The following is a 17,412-nucleotide window of genomic DNA, read 5'->3' on the forward strand; positions in this document are numbered from 1 at the left end:
TACATGCCAAAAACAATTTTATAAATATCTACGGCTGTAGTAACTTTGCACATTAAACAAGTATGATATGCTGAATAACTTAAAATGAAAAATGTTGTAATAATTTTCACACTTGAATATGTGATATTTATGGATAAAAATAATACTTTTTAATAAACATCACCTAAAGGTAAAAGTTTCTCTATTGGACAGTTGTCATCTGAAAATCTCCTTCCAATTAAGAAATTAAGAAAACTTGATCAATTATTCATGTAAATGGAAAATAATAGATTTTAGGTTTATAATAAAGATCAAGTGACAATAATATGGGGATTTCAATAAATAGAGAACTTCCAAATACCACAGTTAATGAAAAGTTATACAATTTATGTGTGAAGTAGCACTATTCAAGTTCTCATTAGAAGAGACTTAATGGAACTTGAATGTAGGAATCTTATTTAAAATCAAAGACTAATATAGTAAAATGACATTGAAGTGATTTTCTTTGGGGAAGAATTGAAAATTTATAACGGAAAAATTTTAAAGCATAGAAGAGATAAGAATAGAGTTTTAAGAGAAGAGATTTCCAGTATAAATAAACTTGGCGGGGGCAGGAGCTGCTTTATTTATTTTAGATACATGTGAATATTTTCAATGTGGGACCTGGGGGAGGGAAAACATATTCTGTATCAAAGTCATTTCATTTAAATCATGATTTTTCTCAGTACTTGTGAGTCAGAACATACTATATTTGTTAATGTGTTATCATCAACCTCTGCTTAACCCGATTTAAATTATTATATCTAAAATAATAAAGAAGCCAGCCTAAAACACAACTGAAAGGAGGTCCTATGGGGGAAAGCATGTTGCTGTGTCTATGTGCCTACTCCATCAATTATGGGATCAATTAAGGGACAAGTTATAAAAAATAGCTAATGGTATTTAGGAATCCTTAGGAGTTTTCAGTTAATTTTCATGGTATTTTATAAAGAATACAGATTAAACAGAAATGCTATGGGGAAAGTCATCAATCTTTGGAAACTTAGAACATTAAATGAACTCAAAAGACTAGATAAATCAATAATAATTACTGAGTACTCAGTAAGTATTTGAGTTATTAGGAAGCTGTGCTACATGGAGACTTGGTTGTGACTTTTGAATAGTATATTCCACAAAATTTTCTATCTTGAATTAGTTATAATTTAGACACCACGGAAATTATATGGTAGCATGGAACAATCTAAAAAGCATGATTATCAGTTCATGCCAGGGCATGTATTCAGCATGTCAGAATTATGAATTTTATAGCTATTTAAGTTAGCCTAGTAGAGTTTTTGTTAATCAAAATTTCTTTGCTTATAGTTTCAAGAACTGCTTCTCCAACTGAGCTTACGTTTAGGTAAAATATTATTTGGAGATAATGCAATTAGAAAAATCAAGGCTGAATCAGGAAAGTTTTAAAAGGATACAATGCAAAGGTGTGTTTTTATATATTAAAACTTTTCCTTGATTTTATTATAAAATTATAGCTTATACTTTCTCAGGCCACTTTATTCCCTCTACAGTGTGAAGATACAGATTACACCAAAAATTACCCTCTTTTGAGCTCCTTTTCCTGCTGAAAATAGAAATAATTCATACCCCATAAAACACTTCCTTTCTATTTTACTACAGTAAATTTATTGATATGTTATTCTTCAGTGCTAAAACCAGACAGGCAATGCAGGAAAATCAAACTGAATCTTGAAAATACTATAAATGTCAATTTAAGATTAGTGAGTAGAATACTGAAAATGATAATTAAGCACACAAATCTACTAGCAGCTTTGTACTACTGTCTTATAATGCAAAACAACCTATCTAAAGATACCAGTTTCATGAAACCATACTGCATAAAACAAACGAAATACCATTTTATTTTTTAAGATAAGAGATCTATGTTTGTTTTTTTCTCTCCAGGCTGTACATTTAAATATAAAATAAGTGCTACTTTATTTCTATTCAGATAAAGAGTAGAAGATGTCTTACTGAAAGATTCCATGAATCAAACAGAAAGGATCACCACATGAGTCAAAGATGATAGTCTTTTGAATTTCTGCCATGCCATCTGCTTTAATTCATTGAAGAGCGAATCAGAGCCACAAAATTATGTGAGTGGAAAACTCCACAAGGAAAGGGGTGAACCCAGAGATAAAGAGGCTCTACAACAGCTAATTATTTTCAATAAAAAGCCCTCTTATTTCTGAACTACACAAAAATTTTAGAAATTTAAATGGAAACTCAGTAAAATATGATTGCAAATTTAAAAGTGACACTGGTTAAAACTGATAAGATTCGAGTTACTATGCCCAAACAGTTATTTTTAATAAAATAAAGGAAAATAAGTTTTTCTATAAACACTTAATTTTTATTTTTAAAATATAATGTTTTATGATGATAACAGATATGATAGACAATATATTCTATCATGAGAGATGTTAATACAATGCATAGCTTTAAGAGCAAATTTGCATTCATGTTTCCATTCGAATTAACTACTTAACAAATAGAAATTACAGGTTTTTCTAGAGTGGACTTTGTCTAAAATCTTTACTTTTAAGTTACAATCTTAGGAATTTTTATTACAGTGATACCCAATAAAATATTACAAATACCAATCACATTAGTCTGTTGCTATTACTGTGAGAAACGTATTGATAGGGCATCTGTAGAAAGGTTACTGGTCTCCAAAGTAAAAATTGTTGAAATTTGTATTCCAGAAAACAATATGTAGTCTAATACTATTTTAGGTATTAACTATAAGCTCCTAAAGTCATCATATTCAATTTACAAAGTGCTTCAGCTAAAGATTATTAAAAAGGAAAGCACTAAAAAAAACAGATAAATGGAAATATTTAACTGTGGCAATGTTCACTATTCCCTGAACAGTAGCTGATACACTGCTAAGAATGAAATGAATTATTAACACAAGTAGTCTGAGAATAAGTGCACCAAACCCACATAATATTACTAAACATTGTAGAAGCTACATTTTTATTAATACTCCATAATAATAAAATTCTAAACAGTTTTTTCAAGTTAATATATCAAATACTATATCTCACTTATTCAAAACTTATACCTGTAGATAATAATCCTAACAAAGTTAATGAAAGTAACATTTGCAAAAACACTGTATATGGAAATGGATTTCAATTGATGAAGAGCCTATTTACAACTGCAGTTTTCTGCAGTGTTTTGTGGTACATGTTTAGGTAGTATGTTCAACTACTGAAGCACTTTATTAAAGGTAAATATTACACCTGTTACACATTACCTTTTAGAGGTTACAATATTCTTTATTCTGGACAGTGTACTACAAAATTCAACTAACTTTTATACTGTAATTTAGTTATGATCACAATATTGCCTCAGCAAGAAAATGACCATTTTTGCTTATTCAAACTACCATGTGTTAATGTTAAAGATATTTTGCCTCTATCATAAAATGTAGTTGTGTATACCAAAATCATTTTACATATCAAAAGAGGCAGACGTATTCATTAAATATACCTTGATATGGAGCACTAAATCCACGATATCGGTGATTGCTGTCTGTAACAAAATGCAGTCTGAGCCAGTTTTTGTTGCTGATAATTGGTGGTGGTATATTCATTCCAGATAACCTGAATTACGGAAGACAACAAAAAAAATTTAAAAAGCTTTTAAGTAGTAAACATTTTCACTGAACTGGGACCCCCAAAAATGTCTACTTGTATACAATATTCATGACTTTGCCTTGCTAACTTTTTAAGCACAAGTGAAATAGTTATTTTATGCATAGAAAAGTCAATCATAGAATAGTGTAATTCCAAAATAAGCTATTCCAATCAGGTTGCATATATTAGTAAAATCAACTGTAAACTACATATAATTTTGATTCTCCAAAATTTATTGAATAGACAATAATAAACATAATGGTTGCTGAGCTGACAGTGCTGGTCACAGCATAACCCGTGTATGTATCAATACAGTATAGTTACAAAACAGAAAGACTTTAAAGCAATTGATATACTTTTTCCATTTAACATATTTTCAGCATTTCACATTCAATGGAAGATTTCACAATTTCATTTCATAGAACAAGCACTATTTTAATGTAATTTCACAGTATTGTACATTTAATGATTAGCTCTCATTATAATGCATACTTCTATAAGGCACTGGAGGTCTGCTCCAACTGATAGACAGAAAACAGACTGTATTTTGGATATATAGTCACCACATATCTAGTCACAAAGATAGCACTACATAATCTCCTTAAAGCAAAAATTTTAAACTATGCCCCAGATACTGGTCATGATTAATAGATGAAATAACTCGCTTGCTCTATAATCTCTTGAAGATTTCCAGCAAAGTAGTTTTGCTGATTTAATTCAACAAAGGAATACCACCCCTACATACCTAACCATTTAAATACTAGGTGTGTGTTATAAAGCCAAGGTAAAATACTCTCAAAAGACTATCACATCATGAAAGAGAGTTTTAGAATAAGGTTTCCTAATAACCAGTATATGACATATCTTTCCGCTTCTTCAAAGCTTACACTTTTCTTCATAGGAAGGCAAACTAGACAGCTGGTGTATGTGTGTGTGTGTGTTGGGGGAGGTGATTTCTTCTCTCAGTGCTTGGCAGTCATTCATTCTAGGGGACAGGTAGGGGAGATTGGAATATCCATCCTTGCACATGTAATCAGCAGGTGTAGACACAGTGATGCAAAAACCCTTTATCCTACATCCTCCCCCTTTATTTCCTAAAACTCACTTCTCCTAGAATATTTGGGAGCTAGCCATCACTTTTAGTGGATGACCACCTGCCATAGCATAAAAATATGAATTCACATTTATTTTATCATTGTGCCCATGAATGAACAGAATGGGCTTGGCAACATTACTGTGTAATCCAATTTTTTTGGATTCTAACATGAACAAGTTGGGTTCTATCCCGTATAGTTCTCATTTCTCCACCAGCTTTGGAATGAATTTTCTTTAATTTTTCCCCATCAATGCCTTATTTCCTCTTTTCATAGGGGTGACTGTTTACTAGTCAAGCCGGCTGTTTTTTCATATCTGAATTGAGTAAAGACAGACACATAACATACCTGTATAATTTTAAAACTCAAGTTTTAAAAATTTACTTCATTACTTTCAGAAAATGCAGTATCCAAGTTATCTTTACTTTTGTTTGCTTGTTGGTTGGTTTGGTTCAGACAGCAATTCAATGAAAAAAAAAACCAAAACTTGGATTTGGTACAATTATATTTTCAGTACAGTGGCATGTTTTATGCCAGATTTTGATTTACAATTTGATTCTCTTCAATTCCCCGATTCAATGAGCATAAACATCCATTAGGAAAAGTTTAAATTATTTCTGACAGGCTGCACACATTTCTAAATGTAATGAGAGTACAATACATGAATGGTTGTAAAAGACTAAAGAACAGAGTTTGGAGAACAGTCCTTAAAAAATCCAACAGATGAGAAGCAGCTCAACAAGGACATCACGAAAAGTGTGAGAGGAAAGAAGATGAAACAGACAATGAAAAGGATACACTTTCCATCTTTCTCAGGAACATCGAAGATAATTTCAGTAAGAGAGTGTAGTAAAAGCAAGTAATAGCTACTATGGAACTATAGTTTTTAACCTGAATTCACCTTCAGGAATTGAGAAAGATAGAACTGAAGATGTTACAGCAGCAGCAGCTAGAAACACAATGTACATGAGGTGGAGCAAAAATGGCAACTTAACAGAGGTGGAACTAAGAGGATATTCCTGACAGCCTCAGTGCTTATTCTCATGAAGCATAACTGTAGATAAGCCAAGACACTGAACTAGAAATAGAAAGCAAGTGCACCAAAGACTCATTTGCCACCAGAGAGTGAAAATAGCTTCACTGGTTATAAGGGAATCACACGGACTTTCCTGACTGTGGTAACTTAGTATTGCTCACTATTTAAACATGATTTACACAGTATGACTTTGTGGCTTATGGAGCAATCTGGTAAATGAATTTACATATATCTGCAACACATTTCACATGTTATCAGGAGGTATGAGAAATGGAGGACTAAGAATATGTGCCAACTAGAAAGATTCCATTAAACTAATTAATTGAGATAATTAATTTCTTAAATACTAAAGGAGATATTTCGTAAATATAAATCACTGTTAATCCTATATGACATTACTATGGTCATTTGAAGGTAGGCAATATGGATTCACTCTAGTATAAAGCCAGTGAGAATCACCCCTTGGTACTGAAAAGATTAAGTATACTCAACAATTATTTATTGAGCACTTACTATATGACAAACACTGATGTTAAGGGTTGGAAATATAACTGTAAACAACACATACAAGATCTGTGGTCCTACAAATAAAGAAGGTACAAAAACAAATGAGTGAGATAATTTCAGAAGGCGGCAAATGATGTACCAAAAAAAAAAAAGAGTAACCTGATAAAGAATGTCTAGAAATGAGGTTTCAATTGGTCTATTACCTTCTCTATTTTACACTCGAAATAGCCATACTCATGATTATATGTCACAAATTACTATACTGGATTTTAGGAGAAATAAGTCAATGAAAATAATCATAATGATAAATGTCATAAATCTGCATCCTACAGCAGTTATTTGTACCCAAAAAGAATTTAAGACATGGCTTTTGTGTAATTAATAAATTTGAATGAACACTGTAAATTAATAATGATATAAAATTTCATTACATATTCAAAATAGAATACTGAAAATAATACAGTGTAACTGGCCATAATTAATCTTTGCTATATTTATTTTTATTTACATCATTTTCCACAGAAATAGTACCTAAAAAATAAATTGATATTTAAAACTAAATGCAACATTTTCTTTTACAGATAGTACCTTAGAGAATATGATCATAACCCTTACAAGATTTTTTTTTAAATCAATTAATTGTAAGAATCCTGAGAGAAACAGAGGTCTTTACCATTTTTTTCAAAACTCCCTAGAACTACTCTGAACTTATGCCATTAGTTTATAACTCTCTTGACAGATACTCATTGCTGTCATCTGTTGACTCTGGTTCTCAACTTTCTCAAAATTAGCATTTGCAACAACAGGTGTCATCTTCGGTGGCTCTAACAACTATTTTTCAATCTGTCCAGTTCCCTAAGATCAGTCAAATCTAATGATCTGTTTTACCTCATCTTTAGTACCTATAGACAGAGTCAAACCTAAACCCATGATTTTTCAAATAATCACCTGCCTGATTCCTGTCATAGAGTATTCTGCCTATGCTTTCCTCTTAAGAGTTTTACAGTGCCTGGCCTTACATTTAGGTCTTTAAACCATTTTGAGTCTATTTTTGTGTATGGTGTTAGGGAGTGTTCTAATTTCATTCTCTTACATGTAGCTGTCCAGTTTTCCCAGCACCACTTTTTGAAGAAGCTCTCTTTTCTCCATTGTATATTATTGCCTCCTTTATCAAATATAAGATAACCATATGTGCACGGGTTTATCTATGGGTTTTCTATCCTGTTCCATTGATCTATATTTCTGTTTTTGTGGCAGTACCATACTGTCTTGATTACTGTAACTTTGTAGTATAGTTTGAAGTCTTGGAGCCTGATTCCTCCAGCTCCGTTTTGCTTTCTCAAGATTCCTTTGGCTATTCGGGGTGTTTTGTGTTGCCATACAAATTGTGAAATTTTTTGTTCTAGTTCTGTGAAAAATGCCGTTGGTAGTTTGACAGGGATTGCACTGAATCTGTAGATTGCTTTGGGTAGTAGAGTCATTTTCACAAGGTTGATTCTTCCAATCCAAGAACATGGTATATCTCTCCATCTGTTTGGATCATCTTTAATTTCTTTCATCAGTGTCTTATAACTTTCTGAATATAGGTCTTTTGTCTCCTTAGGTAGGTTTATTCCTAGGTATTTTATTCTTTTTGTTGCAATGGTAAATGGGAGTGTTTCCTTAATTTCTCTTTCAGATTTTTCATCATTAGTGTATAGGAATGCAAGAGATTTCTGTGCATTAATTCTGTATCCTGCTACTTTACCAAATTCATTGATTAGCTCTAGTAGCTTTCTGGTAGAGTCTTTAGGATTCTCTATGTATAGTATCATGTCATCTGCAAACAGTGACAGCTTTACTTCTTCTTTACTGATTTGGATTCCTTTTATTTCTTTTTCTTCTCTGATTGCTGTGGCTAAAACTTCCAAAACTATGTTGAATAATAGTGGTGAGAGTGGGCAACCTTGTCTTGTTCCTGATCTTAGTGGAAATGGTTTCAGTTTTTCACCATTGAGAATGATGTTGGCTTGGGTCTGTCATATATGGCCTTTATTATGTTGATGTAAGTTCCCTCTATGCTTACTTTCTGGAGGGTTTTTATCATAAATGGGTGTTGAATTTTGTCAAAAGCTTTTCTGCATCTATTGAGATTATCATATGTTTTTTATTGTTCAATTTGTTAATATGGTGTATCACATTGATTGATTTGCATATATTGAGGAATCTTTGTATTCCTGGTATTTGCATTCCCACTTGATCATGGTATCTGATCCTTTTAATGTGCTGTTGGATTCTGTTTGCTAGTATTTTGTTGAGGATTTTTGCATCTATGTTCATCAGTGATAAGGCCTGTAGTTTTCTTTTTTTGTGACATCTTTGATTTTGGTATCAGGGTACTGGTGGTCTCATAGAATGAGTTTGGGAGTGTTCCTCCCTCTGCTATATTTTGGAAGAGTTTGAGAAGGATAGGTGTTAGCTCTTCTCTAAATGTTTGAGAGAATTTGCCTGTGAAGCCATCTGGTCCTAGACTTCTGTTTGTTGGGAGTTTTTAAATAACAGTTTCAATTTCAGTACTTGTGATTAGTCTGTTCATACTTTCCATTTCTTCCTGGTTCAGTCTTGGAAGGTTGTGTTTTTGTAAGAATTTGTCCATTTCTTCCAGGTTGTCCATTTTATTGGCATATAGTTTCTTGCAGTAATCTCTCATGATCCTTTGTATTTCTTCAGTGTCAGTTGTTACCTCTCCTTTTTCATTTGTAATTCTGTTGATTTGAGTATTCTCCCTTTTTTTCTTGATGAGTCTGGCTAATTTAATGGTTTATCAATTTTGTTTATCTTCTCAAAGAACCAGCTTTTCGTTTTATTGATTTTTGTTATGGTTTCCTTATTTTCTTTTTCATTTATTTCTGATCTGATCTTTATGATTTCTTTCCTTCTGCTAACTTTGGGGGTTTTTTGTTCTTCTTTCTCTAATTGCTTTAGCTGTAAGGGTAGGTTGTTTATTTGAGATGTTTCTTGTTTATTGAGGTAGGATTGTATTGGTATAAGCTTCCCTCTTAGAACTGCTTTTGCTGCATCCCATAGGTTTGGGGTCATCGTGTTTTCACTGTCATTTTTTTCTAGGTATTTTTTGATTTCCTCTTTGATTTCTTCAGTGACCTCTTGGTTATTTAGTAGCGTATTGATTAGCCTCCATATGTTTGTATTTTTTACAGTTTTTTTTCCCTGTAATTGATATCTAGTCTCACAGTGTTGTGGTTGGAAAAGATACTTGGTATGATTTCAATTTTCTTAAATTTACCAAGGCTTGATTTGTGACCCAAGATATGATCTATCCTGGAGAATGTTCCATGAGCACTTGAGAAGAAAGTGTATTCTGTTGTTTTTGGATGGAATGTCTTATAAATATCAATTAAGTCCATCTTAAGTAGACATCTAATAATTACAATTGTAATTAATTCCTTACATATTCTTTATATATAATTCATGATACACAATTCCTTACCATTCCAATTTATTTAAAATTGAATAATAATTAAATACACCTATGAAACAATCTCAGATTTAAAATGCTTCTTTTTAATATTATTTCTACTATTTTTCTATTGTTTTCTACTTTTAACTATTTTCGGTTATTGTAGTCCTACCTTTAAAGGTATCTTGTCCATACTCAGTTTATAGAAATTTTCAGTGATCCATCCTTATTAAGTTGTCCCAAAGCATCCAAATTGTTTTCATACAAATAACTTTCACTATTTACTCACTGACATTTCTTCAAGAAACATATATACATATTCACACTAATTCCCAAACCTATGGTCTGTGAATTTGTTTTGCAAAGTTGTATTCACTGAATTCATCTGAAGCTACACAAAAGTGTAGCTTCTGCTTTTGGAGGTGGTTTGCATACATATATATGAAAGGAGGTATACTTTATTACAGATTTAGTGGCTTCTGATTGTCATATTGTTAAAGGCCAACTTACAAGTAAGAAATAATTTGAATAATAATTTTGATTGTTTACATAAATCTGACTAGAAAAAGACAAATGAAAACAAAGCTATATACCCTACAGTGATAAATTGAGATTAGAATTCAGATTTGCTAAAATCCTTTAATATGTACAATAAGGATAGAATATTCTGCCTTCTTCCATCATACTTTTTATCCAACTGATATTGTCATTGCTGTGAGGCTATAAGTTATTTAGTCAAAGCATATCTTCATTTCATGGATATTCATTTGAAAACTCTACTGATTTAAAATACATGATACATTTTATACTAAAAATAGCATGCTCTATATTTAACACGTTTTGATTTCTGCATTGTCAGATTTAATTTGGTGATGAAAGTGCAACTCAATCCATGTCGGACTCACTATTTATACACTTGGTTTCCTTTGAAAGTCAAAACCCTGACCTAGAAAACAAGCACACTGTTCAGGGACACCATCTTATAAGTTTGGTTGTTAGCCACCTGCTGTTCTCAATAAATCAGTCTGCAAACTACTGATCCATGTCACCACATTTTCACCTATTTATTGGAAAGAATTGCTTACAAACCCACCATTCTTCCACTGACTTTGTTCAGTTGACGATATCCTACTTCCTTTAGGTCTAATTTATGTTTATAGACTTTTAAATGTAATATTGTAATAAGTATTAATTGAAATGGTATATTAATAGACTGTTAAGTACTGTTACTTGTTGTAATATATTAAAGGACTTACCTAAATTCATTGCTTAAATGATATTATTCATTATAACTATAATGGTAGAGGCTTATTATAATCAGTATATTTTAAAATCACTTCCATAGTTTTACATTATACCATTTGCTTTGTCTTCATCCTCAAACACTGTTAAGTAGCTTAGGTAATTACTTAAAGTAGTCCTTGAAATGGTGGATTAAATTAAAAATAAATTTATGAATACAATTAGTATACATCAACAAGTTCCCATTTTTTTCATTTTGCTAAAAAATATGTATAAATTGTTTTGTTCTTTTTTGTTTCACTTTGCTTAATGTATAATCTACTTAACATGTTTACAGAGCAAGCACCCCATAAGGAAATAATAAATAAGCTACACAAAACTTGAGATTCTTTAAAAAGACATGTTTCTTTTTAATTGAATTACTTAAGCTCTACCTTACTCTTCAAAAGTATATGATACTCTTATCAATAATACCACAGGATAAAACTAAGTTATCAAGGAAACTAGTAAAGGGTATTTAATAAACGAACAAGATAAAGTCATCCCCTGGTGAGCTGGAGCCTCCTGGTCTAGCTTGTGAGAATTTGCACATCTCTTCACAACCATATTCAGTGACAGAAGGTTACTAGCTTGGTTGGCCATGGAATTGGAACACTTCACAGATTAGTAATTTTTTTCCTTTATTTTGGAAGAGGAAGTTTAGTAGCTTATCAACTAAGGCCATCCCACCTCTGCAAGTCTAGAAAATATTCTGGATGTACTCTATTATACAGACGAAATGTTGTTCAACATGACAAAATTATGTACCATAGAGCAGAGCCACCATAAGTTCAGCTTGGATGCTTTTTAAAGTAGTACAGCTCAGTATGTTTAATAAAGTATCCATACAATGATTATTTCTAAGCTATGTGATTTCCTGCTGTATCTTCCACAATAAATTAGTGAAAAATACACACATATATAATTGGTGATCTAAAGTTTTTGGATATAAATTAATTAGGTATCAGTAAATATATACCAAACATAGTGCTTTGGGCTTATTTAGATTTTAATAAGCTATTTTCTTTGGCAATAAAAAGTAGCTGGATATGTTGTTTCTTAGGCCACCCTTAGTATGTAACAATAAAACCATAAAATTATCTAGAAGAAAATGTATCTTGCTATTTTACGTGCCAAGTACATCAAAAAGCTGTTTCATGTCATTAAAGTCCAAATAAGAGACATGGGATGAGGGACAAAAATAGCCTGTTATTACTTTATCTGGTTTCTATAATACATTCCTTCAAACCCTCCATTATGATGTCACGAAGAGTTAGGAGATATTACAGCATGAGTAGCTGAAGTTATGAATTAAGTTCATAAAATTTAGAATCAGTAGTCTCCATATCAGGTGTGAAATGCGTATGATTTATTAGTATTGGTATCTATTATGTAGTCAATACTCTATATTATATTATGGTTACATTTTATAATATATACTATGTTGCTATATATTATATATAATAATATATTAAATATTTGTATATATACTTTATAAATGAATAAACAAATAAGCAAACAAACAGGTATTGGCAATGCATACTCAATTGTTTTTTTCCTGATAGATGTGCAAATTTAGAAAGCATGGAGACTTTCGTTCTGTTCTTTCTCGTCTGAAGACCAAAAGCCCAGACAAAAGCAAATCATCTGGTTCTGTATTTTGTGTTATGGAGTAATGATCAGCAGTAGAATAGCCAAGTCTAAATTTTACCTGTTTATTTTATAGTATATTGGGATGAAAGTCCAAGACATGCAATGAATTAGGGAAGAAATGACGCTCATTTTCAGCAATGCGATATAGGGGTTAAAACCAGGTTTCGTATCTCAGCCCTGGAGATTACTAGCTGGGTGAAAAGGACAGGGCAATTACTATTACAAGCTTCAGGTTCTTCATCCATAAATTTTACAGGAATTTCAAGATTGTTGTGAGGATTTTAAAGGTTTTAGCATATATCTTAGAGGGAAAAAAGTGCTTTTAAGTATTAGGTCTAGGCCCTATATATAGTTTGTTGTGGAGGGATAAAGTAAAGAGTGAGGAGGGGACTGTGGTAGAGAACTTCAGTTTAAAAAAAAGGAAAATAACAGATGTGATACACTATCTAAAACACAGATAAGATTAAAGATGTGTTTGGCCAATCAGAAAGGGAAAATTTTAGTTGGAGTGACAGAATTCTTTCCAAGGCATTTATTTAATTTCAGACTTCAAAAAAAATTTTAATTGAAGTATAGTTGATTTTCAATGTTGTGTCAGTTTCAGGTGTACAGCAAAGTGTTTCTGTTACACACACACATATATATATATATATTCATTTTCAGATTCTTTTCCATTACAGCTTATTACAATATATTGAATATAGTTCCCTGTGCTATACAGTGGGTCTTTTTTATCAATTTTATATATAGGAGCGTGTATCTGTCACTCCCAAACTCCTAATTCATCCCTCCCCTTCCTCCAGCCTTTTAAATCAACTGTACTTTGGATTCTAGCTTTCACTGTATCAGAGAAGAATCTATAGTATACCTTGTTTGGACTTGTATTCCTACTATAAATCTGAGAAAACAAGCCTCACAAACATCAATCACATATGTCATATGGGAGGATAAACCAGAACCTGTCTTCATTCCTGATTCTAATGTAGAGGACTAAATTGTGGTATAAGAAAAGAATCTGTTGACAGGGTCATCTAAAAATCATGAACTATCTCTGAAGAAATGAATAGCTGTTGGTTTAAATTCTCACAGGTCAGGACTAAGGAAAATGCTGCTTTGTAATGCTGATATACTATCCCATAATAAATTAGGTATGGGTGGGGTGGGAATTAATGCCGTTTTGTTTATTTCTTTTTTTTTTTTTTTTAATAAATTTATTTATTTATTTATTTATTTGTGGCTGCATTAGGTCTTCGTTGCACGCGGGCTTTCTTTAGTTGCATCGAGCGGGGGCTACTCTTCCTTGTGGTGTGCGGGCGTCTCATTGTGGTGGCTTCTCTTGTTGCGGAGCACAGGCTCTAGGCACGCGGGCTTCAGTAGTTGCAGCACGTGGGCTCAGTAGTTGTGGCTCACGGGCTCTAGAGCACAGGCTCAGTAGTTGTGGCTCACGGGCTCTAGAGCACAGGCTCAGTAGTTGTGGCGCTCGGGCTTAGTTGCTCCGCGGCATGTGGGATCTTCCGAGACCAGGGCTCGAACCCGAGTCCCCTACATTGGCAAGTGGATTCTTAACCACTGAGCCACCAGGGAAGTCCCCGTTTTGTTTATTTCTAATGGAAGAGAACAGCCTCAATTTGGGTCAGTCAATGTTAAGGCCTGAATCCTAAAGGAACACTTTTTTATGTTTTCTAATAATCCAAGATTGGTTTTTGCTTCCTCTTGAAATGGCAAGGAAGGAAAAAGAGAATTCCAGCATTGGTTATCTTCTTGTGCTCCAACAGTTTACCTGGGAAAGATGAATAAGTGAAATTTTCTAGATCCCTTTGATCCTCACGTTCTCTCAGTATCCGGATTTTTCAGTAATGATCCAGTCTAAATGGAAGTCACTGTCCCTACTCTAAAATGGAATTCTACAACGCTAGTCTGTTACTACCCCTGGTTACCTTATTCTTGTCTATCAATAATGGGCCAACAAAGCAGAAGGATACTCTCTTACAATCATGAAGATAGGGAAGATGTCCCATAACGAATTTAGAGGCACGTGTCCTCGTTTAGACAGTCAAGTGCCTTTTACAGTTTTCACTTAAATGAAGTAGAAAAATTCTATGACCATTCCTTTTCAGATGAAGAAAAACTTATATAGGTTAACTAACTATTCAAAGACACATGGCTAATAATTAGTAAAATAGGGCTTGAATTTAGGCCTGCCAGTTTCCAAAACTTCAGCACTTAAAACTACTACCCCATGCCTCTCTCAGGAATATTGGCCAGAAGGTTCAGCAAGGCCTTAGCCCTTTTCAAAGTCTATTGGGCTTTTTCTCCTATAATGTGACATATTTGCACAGATGGCCCTCAAACCAGTAGCTATTTACATCTGAGTCTAAGGATTTTATTTAAATTCATTGTTGCTGAAAGTACATTTATTTACTTAAATGTTGAACTCTTTAGTATACTAAAGTAATACATGTAAACCACTCTCCATATGGTCTGAAATTGTGTCATCTTTTACGAAACATTGCTAGCATATATGCCTAGTGTTTGACAAAAGGTGGATAAGCAATAAAAGAACATATACATATATTTTTCCCCTGAATGTATACATAAACAAATGATCATCTAGGAGAGAAAGAGAAATATGTGTGTGCATGCATGTGTATATGTGTGTGTGTGAAGGTCGTACTTATTTTAAAGTATAAATATATTAGTCAAAATAGGCAATTTGAAGGCATTCTATTTGAGCAGAAACCTATTCAAAGTTTAATCATGAACTTTTGTGGAAATAGCTCATCATAAGTTAACAGGTAGCAGGTGAAATAAACCAACAAACTCTTTGAATCTATCTAATATTCCAGTAATTTTTTTAAAGATACAACATTAGAATTGTTCTAAAATCTTAAAGAAGCTTGAGAAATTACTACAAAAGCCACTGTGGTGAGTGGGCTGTCCATATATTGCTGCCATTATAAAAAGGAAAATTTAAAAAGAAAGAAGAAATAGGCTGACTATAATACAATTGTATGAATAATAATAAGCAGATTAACCCACTGTCAAACATTAAAAGCAAGAAAGAGTAAAAGTTAAAATGAATGAAGAATAACTTTGAAAATTATATTTAAAATGCAGATAAAACTCTAAATCAGTAAAATCAGATATTAGGTACATAAGAAAAATAAATTTTTATCTTAGTGTTATTGTTTACATATATACCTATTTTTATAATAGTCATATATAGAAATAAATACCTCTGTTTAATGATTTTTTTTTTTACTATTTGACCACTTACAATATATGGAACATTTTCTTAAATTTAACCAAATTATTTTTCTTCTCTGTCTTAGTTCTTAGCTCTTTTGGGATAATGTTTATTCTTTTGAATGTAACTGACTTTAATATATTTTTACAAAGATAGTCACTAAGTCAATATTTCTTTCATATTTTTCTAAATCAATATGTTTAACCACGTTCAGATTCATTCATTTGGTCTCTTCTCACAGTTTTTTCTTAATCTACTTCATTCCCCATATCTCTGCAAATGTGGAAAACAAAGCTAAAGTTCTGACTCGATTCATATTCTTACACAACTCTACATTAAAGATTTAAAATAATTTTTCTTACTTTATTTCACCGTTTTTATTGAAGTAATACTGGTTTCTAACACTATATAAGTTTCATGTGTATAACATTACAGTTCTACTTCTATATAACACAGCATGCTCTCCACCAAAAATTTAGTTTCCATCCATCATCGCACAGTTGATTGACTTTACTCATTTTGCCCTCCCCTCACCTCTTCCCTCTGGTAACCACTACTCTATTCCCCGTACCTACATGTTTGTTCTTGTTTGGTTCGTTCCTCTACTTTGTTTTTTTTATAGTCAACATATGACTGAAATCATGCTGTATTTTTGTCTTTCTCATTCTAACTTACTTCGCTTAGCATAATACTCTCAAGCTCCACCCATGTTGTGGCAAATGGCAAGATTTCATCTTTTTATGGCTGAGTAGTATTCCACTATCTATAAATACCACATCTCCTTTATCCATTTATCTGTCAACGGGCACTTAGGTTGTTTCCATATCTTGGCTATTGTAAATAATGACTGGATGAACATAGGGGTGCATGTATCTTTTCAATTTAGTGTTTTCATATTCTTTGGATATATACCCAGAAGGAGAATAGCTGGATCATATGGTAGCTCTATTCTTAATTTTGGGGGGGACCTCCAGAATGTTTACATAGTGGCTGCACCAATTTACATTCCCACCAACAGGTTATGAGGGTTACCTTTTCTCCAAATCCTTGCCAACACTTGTTATCTCTTGCCTTTTCGATAATTAGCCACTCTAAGAGATAGGAGGTAATATCTCATTGTTGTCTTGATTTGCATTTCCCAAATAATTAGTGATGTTGAACATCTTTTCATGTGTCTGTTGCCCATCTATATGTGTTCTTTGAAAAATGTCTATTCAGTTCCTCTGTACATTTTTAATCAGGTGATTCATATTTCTGTCGTTGAGTTGTATGAGTTCTTTATATATTTTGGATAATAACCCCTTATTGGATATAACATTTGCAAATATCTTCTCCCATTCAGTATGTTGTCTTTTTGTTTGTTGATTTTTTCCTTTGCTGTGCAGAAGCTTTTTTTTTTTTTTTTTTGGCCATGCCGTGCAGCTTGTAGGATCTTAGTTCCCCAACCAGGGACTGAACCT

General features: G+C 32.5%; 1 protein-coding gene across 3 annotated transcripts in view; it reads right to left on the reverse strand.

The window, feature by feature from the left end:
* CSMD3 (CUB and Sushi multiple domains 3) overlaps positions 1–17,412 on the reverse strand; it is a 1,176,048-nt gene that overhangs the window by 766,986 nt on the left and 391,650 nt on the right. For all 3 annotated transcript variants that reach the window (XM_068525309.1, XM_068525308.1, XM_068525307.1), the window contains exon 6: positions 3,532–3,644. In XM_068525309.1, the coding sequence (XP_068381410.1) occupies positions 3,532–3,644 (113 nt within the window). The remainder of the gene's footprint in view (positions 1–3,531; positions 3,645–17,412) is intronic.

The sequence above is a fragment of the Eschrichtius robustus genome, chromosome 17 (genome assembly GCF_028021215.1).
Source record: "Eschrichtius robustus isolate mEscRob2 chromosome 17, mEscRob2.pri, whole genome shotgun sequence".
NCBI classification, from domain to species: domain Eukaryota; kingdom Metazoa; phylum Chordata; class Mammalia; order Artiodactyla; family Eschrichtiidae; genus Eschrichtius; species Eschrichtius robustus.